This window comes from Hyaena hyaena, unplaced genomic scaffold (assembly GCF_003009895.1).
Source record: "Hyaena hyaena isolate Hyena2069 unplaced genomic scaffold, ASM300989v1 scaffold_121, whole genome shotgun sequence".
In the NCBI taxonomy this organism is placed as follows: domain Eukaryota; kingdom Metazoa; phylum Chordata; class Mammalia; order Carnivora; family Hyaenidae; genus Hyaena; species Hyaena hyaena.
Genome location: NW_024080753.1, coordinates 2323691 through 2339066, shown reverse-complemented (window position 1 = coordinate 2339066; position 15376 = coordinate 2323691). Strand labels below are relative to the sequence as shown.

Below are 15376 nucleotides of genomic sequence, written 5' to 3'. Positions count from 1 at the left end.
CCCCCCAGTACCCTGCGGCACTCAGCGCTCCCCCCCAGTACCCTGCGGCACTCAGCACTCCCCTCGGTACCCTCCACACTCAGCGCCCCCCCAGTACCCTGCGGCACTCAGCACTCCCCTCGGTACCCTCCACACTCAGCGCTGCCCCCAGTACCCTCCGCACTCGGCGCCCCTCCTCAGTACCCTCCGCGCTCGGCGCTCCCCTCAGTACCCTCCGCACTCGGTACCCCGCACCGCGGCGTCTCCAGGCTGCAGTTCAGGTGCTGTGGCGCTAAGCAGAGTCCTCGCAGGCAGCTCCGAACTGCGAACGTTGTGCCTCCCTGGAGGGGCGCCCGCGTGTGACCCGGCCAGAGCCCCCCTCACGGAGGCAGGCCCCCTGGGCCGAGCCCGGGGAGCGGCCGGAGGGCTCTGGGGCCGATGTCGGGGGCGGGGCGGGCCGTGTCCCCCGGGACCCTAGCGGCCCGGCTTCCTGCAGACGCAGGGTTCGCAAACCCGCGCGCGCCTGAGAACCCCGGGGTGCTGCTGAAAGGCGGGCAGGGGTGCGGTGGGGCGCAGAGCCCTGGGGGCGGCCGCTCTCGCCCCACACCCCCACCCCCCTGCCCCCCCGCCGCCACCCCCCCAGCCCCCGTGGCCCGACGAAGGATATGAATGGACCAGGATCTTCACGGCCGCTCTCCGGACAGGGTGGAAGGGGCTGAGCACATACAAGGCGTTCGTGGCGCTGAATCGGAAGATGGTCTTGCCTTTATTCAGCACGATGAAGGTCTGGAACAGAGAGGTGTTTCAGGTCGGGGGCGGCTGCCCCTCGGCCCTTGTGGAGACAGGACTGGGGGGGCAGTCGTGGGCTCAGAGCCCTAGAACCCTGGCTAAGGGTGGGGTGGGGGGAGGGGGACTGAGCGGGGAGGGGCAGGCAGCTGGTGTGTTGGGCAGGTGGGGGGGCCCCCATGTGTTGCCCGAGGCCGCTGTGGGGTCAGGTCAAGTGTAGGGGCGGCCAGGTGGGGCGGGACTCAGGTTCATTTCCAAACTGCAGTCCTAACAGGAAGGGTCCCTCGGGCGTCCAGCCAGGCTGCTCTCCCAGCAGAGGCTCCTTCCCTTCCCACGTCTTTTTTTTTTTTTAAGGTTTATTTATTTTATTTTCTAATGTTTTTTTTACAAATAGTTTATTGTCAAGTTGGTTTCCATAGAACACCCAGTGCTCATCCCAAGTGCCCCCCTCCATGCCCATCCCCCCTCCCCCCCACACCCATCTGCCCTCAGTGTGTTCTCAGCATCCAAGAGTTTCTCATGGTTTGCCTCCCTCCCCCTCCCCCACCATTTCCCCCCTTCTTCTCCCCCTTCTGACCCCTCCCCGCCCGCTGGGGCAACAGGGGCAGATGAGGGGGCTGGGCTGCAGCGAGGGCTGCAACAGGTGAGAAGCAGGGATGGGGGAGCGCAGACCCCAGTCCAGGAGAGAGACGCTTTCCCGGAGGCCCTGTCTCCCTGGGTCGGGACAGGGGTCAGCACTCCCCCCACCAGAGGAGGGGACCCAGTGTCTCCGCCCACTGGGGGGGGTGTCCTTTTTCTTCTTTAAGTTTGTCTATTTATTGTGTGTGCCTGTGCACACGAGTGGGGGAGGGGCAGAGGGCAAGGAAGATAGGACGGCAGGCAGGCTCCTTGCCGGCAGTGCAGAGGCTGACTCAGGGCTCGATCCCACAAACCATGAATTCATGACCTGAGCCGAGATCAAGAGTCAGACACCCCACCAACGGAGCCACCCAGTGTTTTGTTTTTTTTTTTAAAGCAGGCTTCATGTCCAGCACAGAGTCCACGGTGGGGCTTGAACTCACAACCCTGAGAGGAAGACCTGAGCTGAGATCAAGGGTCGGACACTGAACCAACTGAGCCCCCCAGGCGTCCCCCTGTCCAGGGTGGGGGATCTTGAGCAGCCCATGGCTGACCCTCTCCCCAGGCTTCCAGAAGACACCGTCCACACAGCACCATGGGGTGTGGGAGTGGACCGGAAGTGCTGGAGGCTAGGCCGCGTGCAGATACAGCCCTCGCGGGCAGCCGTGCACCCCGATGCCCAGGCTAGAGCTGGCACAGCTGAGGGGCTCAGGGGTGGTGCTTCTGCAAAGGCTGAGCTGCTGAGACGAAGTCTATTTAATGTGAGCTGCGGAGATAAGGGGCCTGATGTGTCGGGACCAAAGGTCTGCAGGGGTCAGCACGGAGAGGCCGGAGGTGAGAGGCCAGAGTCAGGCCGGGGCCGTGGTTCAAGTGTCCCTGATCACAGGGTTGGAAGCTGGGGTCCCTGGCTGCCTCCCGGTCCCACTGTTACCAGCCCCCAAAAGCCCAGCCCAGCCTCGACTCCACCCCCAGGTGGGTCCTCCTGTCCCAGCTGACCCTGACCTAACGCCACTGACACCTGACTGGCTGCCGGCTTTGGCCTTGACCCTCACCCCAGTTCTGACCTCCAGCTCTGCCCAACCTACCCTGACTGATCCCAACCTCCAGCCTAACTCTGGCCCCAACTATCACCCCAGCCTCCACCTTCAACCCCGCCCATGTCACTTGAACCAGGGAGAAGCACAGCCAAGTTCAAGGTGTCTTCTCTCACCTGCGTGTGTGGACGGGGTGGGCTTTCCCTGTACCTGTTCACACCCACACCCACTCACATCACACATGGAGACCACCGTGCACCACACGGTGCAGTCTCACAGCACGATCTCACAGACACAAACACACACTCAGGCACGCCCACACGTGCCATGTGAACACCGGCCCTGTCTGCCCCCAGTGCGCCCCCAGTCCCAGCACTGACTGCAGTGATGTGCGCAGCCACCTTCTTCCTGAGGACCTGGCCTCCTGGGGAAAGGCCTTCCCGGCGGGGAGGCCCAGACGTGTGGGCAGCTGGCTGGGGACCAGGCCTCTGAGGGAGCCCGCCGCGCCGGCCCGTGCTCTGAGAGGCGGGGCCTGGGCAGGGCACCCAGATGGGGGGAGTCACCTCCCGGCTGGAATCCCTACTGGGGCAGGCCTGAGTCACCTGCCCAGTGGACAGAAGCCACTTCCTCTCCCCACACTCAGGGGGACAATGGCAGAGTCCGCTCCCTCCCCGCCCCTCTCGGCCCCCAGCCTGAGCTGCCCATCACGGCCAACGCCCAGCAAACCCTCCGGCCAGAGTGTGCGGGCCACACGCTGTGCCCAGCAGGAGAGGGGGCACGTGCTGTGCTCTGGGACCCGGGACGGGCCGGTCTGCCCGAGGGGAAGGCCCGAGCCCAGCCGCCTTCCGGAACAGGGCCGCCTGCCTCTGCCTAGCGCCACACCGCGGCGGCGCACAAGCCTGGCCCCTGCCCTGGAATAAAGTCAGAACGATTGGAATACAGGTCGCCCATGACTCGCCGCCTCCAAGCCCGGGGAGCCTGCCCCGAGGCGGCCCGCCCGGAGGCAAGGCCCCGTCCCTGTCTGCGGTGTGGGCCCGGGGCGCGGGGGGCGTGGGCCTGGGGCGCGGGGGGCACCTTTTGGGTGCTGTAGAAGGGGTCCAGGTCCTCCAGCGGCTCCCCGATGAGCCCCCGGGGCGGGGCTCCGTACAGGTCGGGCAGCTTCCTGGAGGCCTGCAGGTCCAGCCGCGGCCGCGGGGCCTCCTCCTCGGGCAGCCCTTCCCGGGCCTCCTGCGCGGCGGCCGAGCCCCGGGCCTGCCTCTCCGCCATGCGCTTCTCGATGGCCGCCAGGGACTCCCGGGTGAACTTGCGGAAGCTGCTGGCGCCCCGAGGTAACAGGAGGTGTGCCATCTTCTCATCCTGCTTCTGGGGCGCAGGCGTCCTCGCGCGGCCTGCAGGGAAGGTGGACACAGGGACAGGGGCCTGAGGCTCCGCCTGGGGCAGGGGCGGCCGCTGCGGGACAGGGGCGGAGGCTCCCAGAGAGGGTCCCGGGCGGCGGCCCCGGGAGGGGGCCTGCAGGCCACCCCGCCCCGCCCGGCCAGCACGCCTGACAGCAAGGGGCAGGCCCGCACCCGCTGGCTCCTCACCCGAGACACTTCCCAGCAAGGTGCGGACGCTCGCTGGACCAGGAAGGACGCCCCCCACCCCCGGGGGCGGGGCTGTCACCTTCCCGGACACAGGGAGGGGAGGGCACGAGAAGGCGCCCAGTGCCATCCCTCCTCTCAAGGTGGTCCTCCTGTAGGAAGCCCTGGGCCTGTGGACGGTGATCAGAGGCCTCCTGGGCCAATGCCCCAACTCCGGGTTTCTTTTCCAGGCAGATACAGCCCGGGCGCTGGGGCCAGCGGCTGGGGACACTCTGTCTGTCTCCCCCCAGCACAGGCGCCTGCCTGCAGGGAAGGGCGCCCAGCCCTCGCCTGGGGCACGGAGGTGCCGACATCCGGTAACGAACGAAGGGGCACGGTGTCTGCCAAGTGAGACCCAGGCAAATCCCCAGGTTCCGGAGACAGCGGGGGAACGGTCTTGGAGGGGCCACGCGGGTGCTGGCCCCCCGGTGGACACGACTGCGGCGGAGCCCGGCTGAGAGGACCCACCCCCCCAGATCCCCGGGGCGAGCATTTTTCCAGCGCCGCGAAACCCGGATGGAGCATCTCCCGCCTCCCCACCTGCTGGCTTCCTCCCGCGTCTGAACAAGTGAGGGCTGATCCCAAGCGACAGCGGGACCAGACAGCAGCGCCGCCGTCCACGAGGGTGTCCAGCCGGCACACGTGTGACGCCAGACCGGGGGAATGTGGGCCCCCGCGGCCTCAAACGATCCAGGGCCTGGTGTGAACAGACTCTGCCTATGACATGGAGGCCGAGGAATGCGCCCCTGGCCGTCCCAGCCAAACAGGATGTGGCAGGCGCAGCGGCCACCGCGGGACGGGAGGCCGGGTCGCCCGTTACCACATCAAACCCCGGAATGGCCGGCACCAGCGCAAGGGGGAAGGGCGGACACCTGTCCGAGGTCCCTGCCAGGACACAGTCCTTTCCGTCAACCAAAGGCAGGCTTTGCCTTGATCTCACTCCCGCGAAAGTGGTCACCCGTGACCCCGGCGATCTGCCGCACCGGCCCTTGCACACGGCCCGCAAACGATTGCCGGGAGGCAGCACCTGGCCACGTGACAGTAAACAGTGAGGAAGCACAACACAGCCGGTCCCCAGGGGCCCCAGGGGACCGCCACCAGGAATGGGTGACGGAAAGCAGAGCGGAGGCCCTAGGACCCGGCGCCGTAAGGACCCTCCATCCTCTGGGGCCTGTTCTGTTCCATCGAGGAAAGTTAAAGGAACAGCTTTGTTAGAAGAGGCGAGCGAGGGGTAGGTCCCCATTTCCGAAAGCACGTCTCTGTCCACCTTCCACCTCTGAGTGATGAAGAGAGGTGTCTGTCACACTCATCCCCAAACGCGAATGCTTTTGTTTTTCCTCAGCTGGTGAGAATCTGGGCGATTTTACGCTTCCTTTCTCATACTTTTCTTTAGGGCTTGAATTTGTTAGGATGATCTTGTATTATTTTCACAAAAACTATAAAGTCATTAGTCTCTCTTTTTAAAAAAAAGGAAAAGGAAGAAGAGAAAAAGCCAGCCAGCCTGGAAGACGACAGCCCTTTGCCGGGCGACGCTCCCCACCACCAGCAGTCACTAGGCACGTAAGTCAGGAAGTCGCTCTTTGGCTTGGAAGGGTTTCCTAAAAATAGTGTTCTTGGTCTCACCATATCCATTTGTGTCCACGTGTCTGCAAGAGTTCTAGAAACACGTGTGCCCATGGACATGTGGAGGCTCACCGGTGTGTACTGGTGTGTGTGTGTGTGTGTGCGCGTGTGTGTGTGTGAGAAAGAGAGAGAGAGACAGAGGGGCACGCACAAGCTCACACCTGCATAAACGTCTGTTCTGGTAAAGGTGTTTTAAAATGTGTATTGAGGGGCGCCTGGGGGCTCAGTCGGTTGAGCGTCCGACTTTGGCTCAGGTCATGATCTCACGGTTGTGGGTTCGAGCCCCGCGTCGGGCTCTGTGCTGACAGCTCAGGGCCTGGAACCTGCTTCGGATTCTGTGTCTTCCTCTCTCTCTCTCTGCTCCTCCCCCACTTGTGCTCTGTCTCTCTCTCTCAGAAGTAAATAAACATTTTTAAAAATGTGCATTGAAATCAGTGATTCACGCGGATTGGGGCACATACCCCAAGCGTGCCGGTGGATGAATTTCTGCAAACCAAACACACCTGGTAACAGCACCCGAGTCAAGAGTAAAAATGGTCTCCCGTCCCTCAGACCTGGACCCCCCTCCCTCCCCAGCCCCCTGGCCCGGCACATCGGCTCTTCCGACTGCGCCAGCAGAGGTGCCTTGTCTACGCAGGCCTCCTGGGGGCAGGAGAGCTGGGGCAGGGAAACCTCATGCTCACTGACTTCTCACCGCAGCTAAGCACCTCCCTCAACTATGAATGTAGGCAGCAAAACAATAGCGTGAGCAGTACCTGTGGCCAACAGAAGCTCACGGATCTTTCCCTGACCCGTGACAGGGGCCGCAAGTGTCTCAAATATCGCGGGTGCTCATCGATACCTCAAGTCACAATGCTCATTAGACCCACTGCTAGGCCGCACGTTTAACACATTGATAAAGAAGTGCGGACAATGGGGGCCTAGGCCGTAGGGAGGACCTCGTCCCGGGCGGCCTCCGGCACAGCACCCAGATCCTTGGGAGCCTGCGGCTTCTGAAACCAGATTCCAGGTGTGCTTCCCTGCCCCCCAGCAGCCAGGAAGCCTCAGGTTCCAAAGCAAACCGGCCGGCAGAGAGCATCCTTTGTCTCTGGGCCCGGCAGTAGGTGCCTGGTGGTGGGCGGGACGGATCGGTTTTCTCCCATGTTCTTCCCCTGCCTGCACCTGGCTTTGGCCCGGCCCCTCCTTCAGCAGCTCGGGGCCCACGCCCTGCCCGTGGCCGCAAGCGGCTGGGCCCCGGCTGCGAGGTTTCCGGTGGTGCCAGGGTGAGGAGGGGCCGGGGGTGGGCGCAGGAGGCCCAGGACGCTCTGGCTCACCGGCTCCCAGCCACAGCCTTCGGGCCGGGCGGCCGCCCCCCTCCGGCTGGGGAAGCGCAGGGGGCTCGGTCTCGCACAGCTCCAACCTCCAACGCCTGGGGGAGCCCGGGCCGGACTGGAGTCCCCTGGAGGCAGCACCCCGACTCTCTCCCCTCGTCCGGCTGCTCCCCGGGCTGGACCAACTTCTTCCAGCTGATCAGCCCTCCTGGGCTGCTCCCCCTGTTCTGTCGGCTTCACTCAAGCTCAAGGGCCCCGACCTCGCCCTCTCTCAAGTCCGTCCGGTTCTGGGTGCGCGGGGCGCCCCTCCCAAAGTTCTGCGGGAGCAGAGCGTGGCCCTCCTTTTCAAACCGGCTCCTCTGACGCTGGCTCCACTGCCAGGCCACCGCCCAGGGACAGGCCTCCTCAGCCGGCCGGACGGCGCCCACACCACGGCCACCGCTCCCCCTCCTTCCTCCCTTCCTTCACTGCGGCTGCACCTCTGCCTGGCTCGCACACTCCCGGCACTGCCCCCTGCCCGGTGCGACGGCCCTCGCCACTGGCCCAGCCCCCCCGGACACCTCCTCTGCCCGCCACGCACACCGACCTCCCTGCTCCGGGCACCCTGCCCGGCTCCTGGCCGCGGCTGTGCTCTGATGGTCCCTGGTGAGTCTGATCTCACCAAACGGCCCGAAACCGCTTCTCAGGGAAGGGCCGGGCCCCCTCCTGAGTGGCCGGCCTGCACGCACCAGCGTCCACGACAGAGTGGAGAACAGCGACCCTCCGCGCCGGACGCGGGCCCTTCGGGGCTCGTCTCCGGCCACGGTCTCTTCAGTTGGCCTTCCTGCAGGAAGGTGCTCCTGAACGTGCGGGCACAGAGCTGGTGGTCGGGGGGCCGGCGTGGCACGCGGCAGGGGCGGCTGTGGGCGCCGTCCAGGCTGGGGACCGAGGCGTGGGACCTCCCTGGTCCCAGCACAGCACTCCCGCACCCTGACATGCGACACCCCTTGGTCCTGGACGCGGCAGAAGGGTCGGGACCGGCTCCGGCCCAACCCCGCCCGCCGGTGCCTTCCTGCCCCCAAGGCAGGCGCGCTGGGGCCTCCCTCCCGGGTCACCTCTGGCACTTTGGTCGCCTTGGAATCGGAGCCTGTGGAACGCGACAGGCGAAGGGTATTCTTTGCCACGTAAATTGATGCGAGGCGCCCGTGGAAGTGGTTCCCAGGCTTCCTAGAACATCGCTCCGGCTTCCTCCGCTCTGTGCTCCTCTCTCCCACCCTGGAGGCTCGGGCAACCTGGGCCCTGGCCCCGTGGCCGCGCCTTCAGCGCTCCTCAGTCCTGCCGCAGCAGCTCGGGGAGACCCTGCGGGCGCTCAGGAAGCGGGGGCTCGCTCCCCACGGGTGGAGGGGGGCACCAGGGGTGGACCCATTTCTTCCTTGAGGAGAACAAGTCAAAACGAATTAACACCTCAACTTTAGACTCCCTTTATTAACTGAGTGATTCGGTGAACATTTAAGCAGCACCCACTGTATACATGGACCTACAAATGACTTCATAGAATACTTTCCTGCCCAAGGCGGCGGGTCCTAAGTCAACAGGCCATGGGATAAGGGGCACGGGTCCTCAGCAATGCGACTCCTTGGTGGCTTATTTGGCAATTTCCACTTGGCCTTGCTGAGATTAGCAACGAGGAGGCGCCCTGGCCCGGGAGCCGAGGCCTGTGCCCTCCTCTCCCACCTCTGGCTCCCCACTTCCCTCTCTGGAAGATTGGCTGTTTCTGTGTGGGATGGGGACACGGTTAGTTGCCTGTGTGAGTCTGGGCCCCGGCCACGTACTGCCATGTGTTCTCGGGCAAGTTAACTGGTGGGTCTCCGCCTCAGTTTTCCCACCTGTCAAATGGGGTCAATAACAGTCCTTACTTCACAGAGCCGCTCTGAGGCAGAAGCTGTCAGTACGTGCGCGTGCTCGGCACACAAGGTCTTGAATGAGCCCGAGTTGCTCCTGCTGGTGTGGTTACAGTCATTCCTTTTCTCAGGAGATCCAACTCAGAGGACCCTCCTCTGGGAAACCCTTCTCGCCCACACCGTCCTGCGCGCCTGGCTGGCCTTCCCGTCTCTGTGTTCCCGGCGCCCTTGCACTTCCACACCCACTGCATCACAGCAGGGACTAATTTGCTTCCAGAGCCTTCGGCTGTGTCCTGAGCTCCCAAACCACGGTCTGGCCCAGCAGAGACGCCTCTGAGGGCCTGGTGAATGAATGAGTGAATGAATGAATGAGTGCTGGATTAACCTTCCTGTTGCCCAGCCCGCAGCCCACACGGCGAGCTTGGACAACGTCACAACGCCCCCGTTTTTGGGACCTCAGTTTCCTCAGCCATGAGCGGGTGGGCCGTTCTGGGCGCGTCAGGTGCTCATGATATGTCTGACCCGGCTCTACGTGCTGCTGGGGGTCACCTTACTTCGCCCCTGCACCACTCCAGGAAGAGGGGAGGTTGTCTTCTCCGTTATACACAGGGAGATCTGACGCTTGGGAGGTCAAGTTGGCGAGCCCCCGCGGTCTGAAGCCGGCACGGTGCGTGGGGAGGAAGGGGCAAGGTCTGCCGTGGGTGGGGCACGTCCGCGGTCCCCACCGCAAAGCCAGGAGTCCCCGGCTTAGTCCCCGCTGGCCTCCTCTCGCCCGCCAAGCTGCCTGTGCCCATTTCTGCCCACACCCAGGGAGGCAGCAGTTTCCCCGTCAGAAATGGGTCCCCGGCAGGCTGTCTGTCCAGCTGGGGCCCTGTCGGACTGCCCTGCCCCACAGGGTGGCCGCGCGGCCCACGTGGCTGCGGAGCACTCGGAACGCGGCTCGTGCCCGCCGAGATGCGCTGTCGTACGCTCCACAGGGACCTGGAGGCTTCGCTTGCTCGAGGTCAACTGTCCCATCGTTAACTTTTAAGCACTGATGACAGTTTACACGGGTAATAATTGGATATACTGGGTTAAACAAAATATGTTCGAATTAATTCCTTGCTTGTGACTTTTTAAAATGTGACAGCCGGAAAGCCTTAAGTGGCATGCGTGCCTTCCCGCTGTGGTTCACACTACGTCTCCACTGACGGCGTCGCCGGTGTCCCAGCCACCAGGCTCCAAACCCTTAGAGAACTCCACCCGCTTTGGGCTGGGCCTCGGGCTGGCTGGGGCGGGGGGAGGGGAGGAGGGGGGAGGGGGTGGTTGAAGGAGACTTGTCCTCAGCAGAGCAGAAAGCTGCCACCCCGGTTTGGGGCAGTGGCTGTGGATGGTTGTGGAGGCTCCAGCCATAGGCAGGGATGGAGGCGGGGGAGAGGGGGGAGTGGGAGGGGTCTGCAGCAGCCCTCCCGCCCAGGCAATTATCTGCACAGTCCTGGCTCTGCCCGCACAAAGGCTCGGTGGGGGTGCCAGCGGGTGCCGTGGCCTGTGCATTCAGGTCCCTGCTCCCAGATCAAAGGCACGTTGGTGTGCCCTTGTGCAGGGCCTCGGCGAACCGGCTCCCTGCAGCCCCACTCCTGTGAGGCCGCACAGGCATTAACTCTGTCTAGTCCGAGCCGGTCTTGGGGGGGGGGGCAGTTCCCGAGGGGGCTTTCCTTCTCTAGTCCCCATCCCGGCCCCCAGCAATCTGGGCAAGTCCTGCAGCATCCCCGCCCCCATCCCGCCCGGAGGCGAACTCGCCCACCCCGAAGCTGGGGATGCCCTCATTTACATTCATTTGCATCTCATTTATTCCAACACTCAGGCTGCAGCCCAGGCTAATTCAGCTGACAGGAAAACCCCACCCGCTGGCTCTGCGAAGTGATTCCCGGGCAGGGCTGGATGAAACGGGGTCCCTGAGACCAGACCGGAGCTGAGGGGGGAGCCGGATGGGGGGCGGGGGCTCGAGCTCTGGAGTCTCCCCACAGGAAGGACCGGGCCCACTGGGCTGGGACTCTGCTCACTCATCTCCGGTCAGTGGTGTTCCCAGAGCCGGGCCAGGGGGTCTGCCAGGGGCCCCCCACAGGGCACATGCCGTCCTCCTCCCCGCCCCCCCCCCCAGCCCGAGTCTGCCTTGTAATCCTGTTGGTGGCTGGGCTCGGGCACTGGGGACTCTCCTGTTGTGCCGGGAGGCACTGAGCTGTTAATCAAGGCCCAGGGCTGCCTAGGGGCCCTGGGTCTCCAGGGCGGGGACCTGAGCCTTCTGCTACGCGACCACAGAACTCAGAAGTCAGACAGCCAGCTGGCCAACCAGGGCACTTCTGCCCAGACCCTGGCCCGTCTACGCCCAGGCGCTGCGCACAGTGGGGCCAGAAAGGTGCCCACCTATGGTCCAGGAGCCACCTTGGCCGCACAGGTGCCCAAGAGACAGCAGTCAGCACCCTGAGCCTCTTTCTAGCCCCGTGTCTTCCAGCTCATTTTGCTCAATACCTGGGATTTAAATTAAAAAAAAAAAAAAAAAAAAGGCTTCGCAGGGGAACTGTGCACTGATGTCATGGCAACCGGAGCATTTATGGAGCACCTACTGTGTACACTGTGGGAGACAGAAGTGTTCGCGGCCAAACCTAGGGAGCTTAGGGTCCCTTACTCCTCAGACAGAGATAAGCCAATCCACCGACAGATGCACCAAATCTACGCCTCGGAAGTGTCCCCGGACACAGTACAGCCACAGAGCGGTCCTTCTACCTGAGTGCTCTGACACTGAGGGATGATACGCACACAGGGAAACGCACAGGTTTTATAGGGAATGAGTAGTACGGAATCTGTATACTTGTGTAACTCCCTCTCCCCATCCCCCGCCCCGGCTGAGATCCTAAACCCTCCCATCACTGCAGACAGTTCCCTAACGTCCCTTCCGGGTCAACTTTACTGCTTCTTGTCAGCACACATTAGTTTGGCCTGTTCTTGAACTTCACATATACAGAAGCACACTGCCTGGGCTGCTGGCATTGAATGTTCTCGCTCGGCACAGCGCTTCTGAGATTTTACTGCGTATTTGTTGGTGACTGGAATTGAGGCATCTAAGTCCCCTCTGCAATGCACAGTGACCATAAGTGACCCACCCATCTGGGGGACAAGCCCTTAACTCAATCATAGAGGGCGAGGACTGGAAAGGCCCCGAAGTCCAGCGATCTCCGGGGACGGCCGCCCCCGGGGGATCCTTAGGGAGTATTTTTCTCTCCTTCCCTCAGACATTTCCTGAAACAGAAACTCAGCAATTATACATCTAACAGGCACCCAGCTCAGCAAGCGAGTGGGGGCTTTCCCTGGGTTTCCAGTTTTGTTAGCAACTAGCTGTCGCTTTATTTAACTGGCAGCCTGTGCCGCACCCAGGCCCACCACGGTGGGGGTGGCGGCTGGGTCGGCACTGCAAATGGCCAGCCGGGCTCCCAGGCGATGGCAGGCAGGCCTCTGTCCCTCCGCCTCCCTGCACCCCCACACCAGCTGGGTGTCCCTTAGTCGGGGCATGGGAGAATGGACTCGAGGGCCGGGATTCTCCCCAGGGATGGGCCCCGAGGCTGGCGGCTGCGCTGGGCAGCAGAGGGCAGGCACTCGGGCTCTGAGGAGCTCCTTGGACCACTTTCCAGTACTGGCCCAGGTCGATGAGGCTGGGGCTCTGATGGCCACACAGTAAGTATCGACGGGGCTGGGCAGGTCCCTCCCATGGCCCGACCTTCTCCCCATCTCAGATCTCCCAGCCTGGCCAGAGGGAGGGACGGCTAATGCAGCCCGAGAACTGAAATCAGTGCCTCGAGCCAAACCTCTCCCTCCCTGCCGTCCCTCTGAACCCTGCCTCCGGACTCGGGCCCTTCCTTCACACGGGACTTCGAGGAATCGATACCCGCCAGAAAGGCATTTACCATCCTCCTGATGCCAGGAAGAGCCTTTCTACCGTTTAAAGTCCATTCCCAGAAAGCACGGGGACTGCCCGGGCAGGGCCTGGGTGGGGCCGGGGACACAGGGGCCCGGGCCTGGCGCTGCCCGCAGGCCGGTGTGACCTTGAGCCTACAGGCTGACCGGCACAGGCCCGCGGCCTCCAGGGCTGCGAGCTGGGGACGGCCCCTGGACACAACAACAGCGGGGTGTCCGAGCGGGTGAGGGACCTGCCCGCGCCCACGCAGCCGCCAGAGAGCCCCTCCGCCCTGTTCTTCCGCGACCTTAACACCTGGCGGGGGCGGCTCGCCACGGCCTCCCTGCGGATGCTGCCAGAAGGAGAGGCCAAGGAGGAGGCAGAACTGCACTCCAGCCCCAGAGCACACACGCTTGCTCCCCAAAGCAGCCCCGTACACACAGCCTGGCCCCTCACCTCTCTGAATTCTGTGCGTCCGATGGGCTCCAACCCCACCTCCTCCGGGCGCCGTCCCCTGGCGGCTCTGGGCCGCACGGACCTCCGCTGGGGAGGCTGGGCCCCCAGCTCCAAGCACGCATCTCCTGTCCCGAGCAGCCTTCCCTCTGGCCCTGGGGGTGCGCCTGCCCAGCCCCGGGGGCCCCTGGTACCCTGGCCTGCCTGTCCCGAGGAGTAAGAGTGAGGAACGCACAGGAGGCGTTCACAGACCTGTCCCACCAGACTCTAGCTTCCAGAACCAGGAAATCTTCCGTGGGGCTTGGGGCACAGCAGACACTCCTCCAGGAGAAGGAGGTGGACACCCCGCTCCCCACCCACGGCTGTGACTCCGCAGGGACGGCGTGAGGGTGGTCTGGCACGGGAGGCAACACAAGTTTTAGGGAGCCCATGAGTCACCCGGCCCAGAGCTGCGCCAGCCATGGGACTTGCTCCTGAAAAGCCTGCTCCTGGGCTCCCTCCCCCATCTGAGGGTCCCAGACCCCGAGAATTGACGCGGGGCTCTATAAATAGCCCCCATTCTGTATTGATCAACTTAAAAAGACACAGTATGTTCTAGACCCACAGAGAGAAGAGTTGTGTCTAAAATTAGTCTCATTCCCAGGAGCCCCTGGCAGTCCCAGCAGCGGTACAGCCCGTGTGTGACAAAAGGGGCGGCCTGAAGGGGGCAGCCGGTGCAAAGGGTGGGGGTTAGGAACTGGCGCACCAATCTCCGCCTCATCCCAGAGCCTCGGGAGCTTGTCACTGCCTCAGGGCCTTTGCACAAGCAGTTCCCTCTTTAGAAGACATTCTTCCTTCAGATCTCCTCTGGATTGGTTCCTTCTCGTTTTTCAGGTCTCAGTGCAGTCTCCTCCTTCAAGAGGCCTTCCCCGGCCGGCCCGGCTAGGGTCACATCATCCTGTGTCACTCCCTTCATAGTCCTGCTCATGACCTAAAATTATCTTCTGTATCTCTTTGTTTATGGTATCCAGACTGTCCTTCCCCAATAGCAGGTAAACTGCATGAGAGCAGTTATCGTATCTGAACTGTACACCTTCTAGAATCTTCCACGGCACAGAGTAGGTCCTGAATGCCCTGTCCAGGCTCTCCCCCACCACCTCAGGGTGAACTCTGCCTCAACCTCCAGCCCGGGCCAATCTGGGCGGCCAGGAGGCAGCGGGCATCCAGTCCCGGCTTCCTGTGCAGCCGCCCCTGCCCCTCCCGCTCCTCTCCCTGCAGCGTCCAGCCTCTGTCCACAGGCTGCCCTCGGCTTCACCCCTTCTCCGCTCTCTGCCTCCTTTGTATGTAGAGTTTGCCACACTCGTTTTACTCTAGCCCCTCTACTCCTGGGCACCTGCTCCGTCCGGCCTCGCTGTGTCCCCAGATACCGCTTTCCGGAACACCTTCCTCTCCCCACAGCAAGATTTCCCTCTCCTTCCTGTCCCCCACCCCCAGGAGGGACCACAGTCCCTGCCCTCAAGAGTCCCCCTCTGAGAGCCGCTGAGCCCCCTTGGGCACAACGTCACCGCACAGGCCTCTGGCTCCTCCCGTGAGGAAACGGTATTTTCCCTATAAGCACCGCCCGTGGGTGCAGGGCAGGAACGCGCACTTCAGGCTCTCCCTACAGCGCCCCCCGGCCCCACCCCCGCCAGCTCCCCTCTATCTTCCTCTCCCTCTTAAACCATCAAACTCTTGCAAAGAGCTGTCTACACATGCTGTCTCCACGTCCTCACCTCGTGCTTCCTCCTGAACCCACTCCAAACTAGCTCCTGTCCTCAGCGATTCATTCATTCATTCATTCATTCATTCATTCATTCAACAACCACCCGTCTGTGCTGGCGCCACATTCTGTAGGTGTTAAGCAAGTTTCCGTTGTCAAGGTCACAGGCGCCCTTACTGTTGCTCAATCCAACAGACACTCGCTTTAAAATGATGCGTTCTCTTGGATCTCTCCTGAGCTTCTCAGACGGCACGCTCTCCGCTCTCTGGGCAGAAAGAGGCTGCCGGGCCTCCCTGCCTCCTGTGGCACCGCCCACTGCTGACCTGCCTCCCACCCCCCACCCCGCGGACTGCTCCTTCTCCGGCCCTGGGCCCTGACGGTGGGAGCCTCGGGGCTCCGGACCCAACC

At 63.2% G+C, this 15376-nt stretch overlaps 1 protein-coding gene across 1 annotated transcript in view; it reads right to left on the bottom strand.

Moving 5' to 3' along the window:
* Positions 1-3764, bottom strand: part of SCN5A (sodium voltage-gated channel alpha subunit 5) — a 73052-nt gene extending 69288 nt beyond the window's left edge. The window contains exons 1-2 of the mRNA XM_039237226.1: positions 3492-3764; positions 647-765 (exon numbers count right to left, since the gene is read on the bottom strand). Of these exons, the coding sequence (XP_039093157.1) occupies positions 647-765; positions 3492-3764 (392 nt within the window). The remainder of the gene's footprint in view (positions 1-646; positions 766-3491) is intronic.
* Between the last annotated feature and the right edge of the window lie 11612 nt (positions 3765-15376).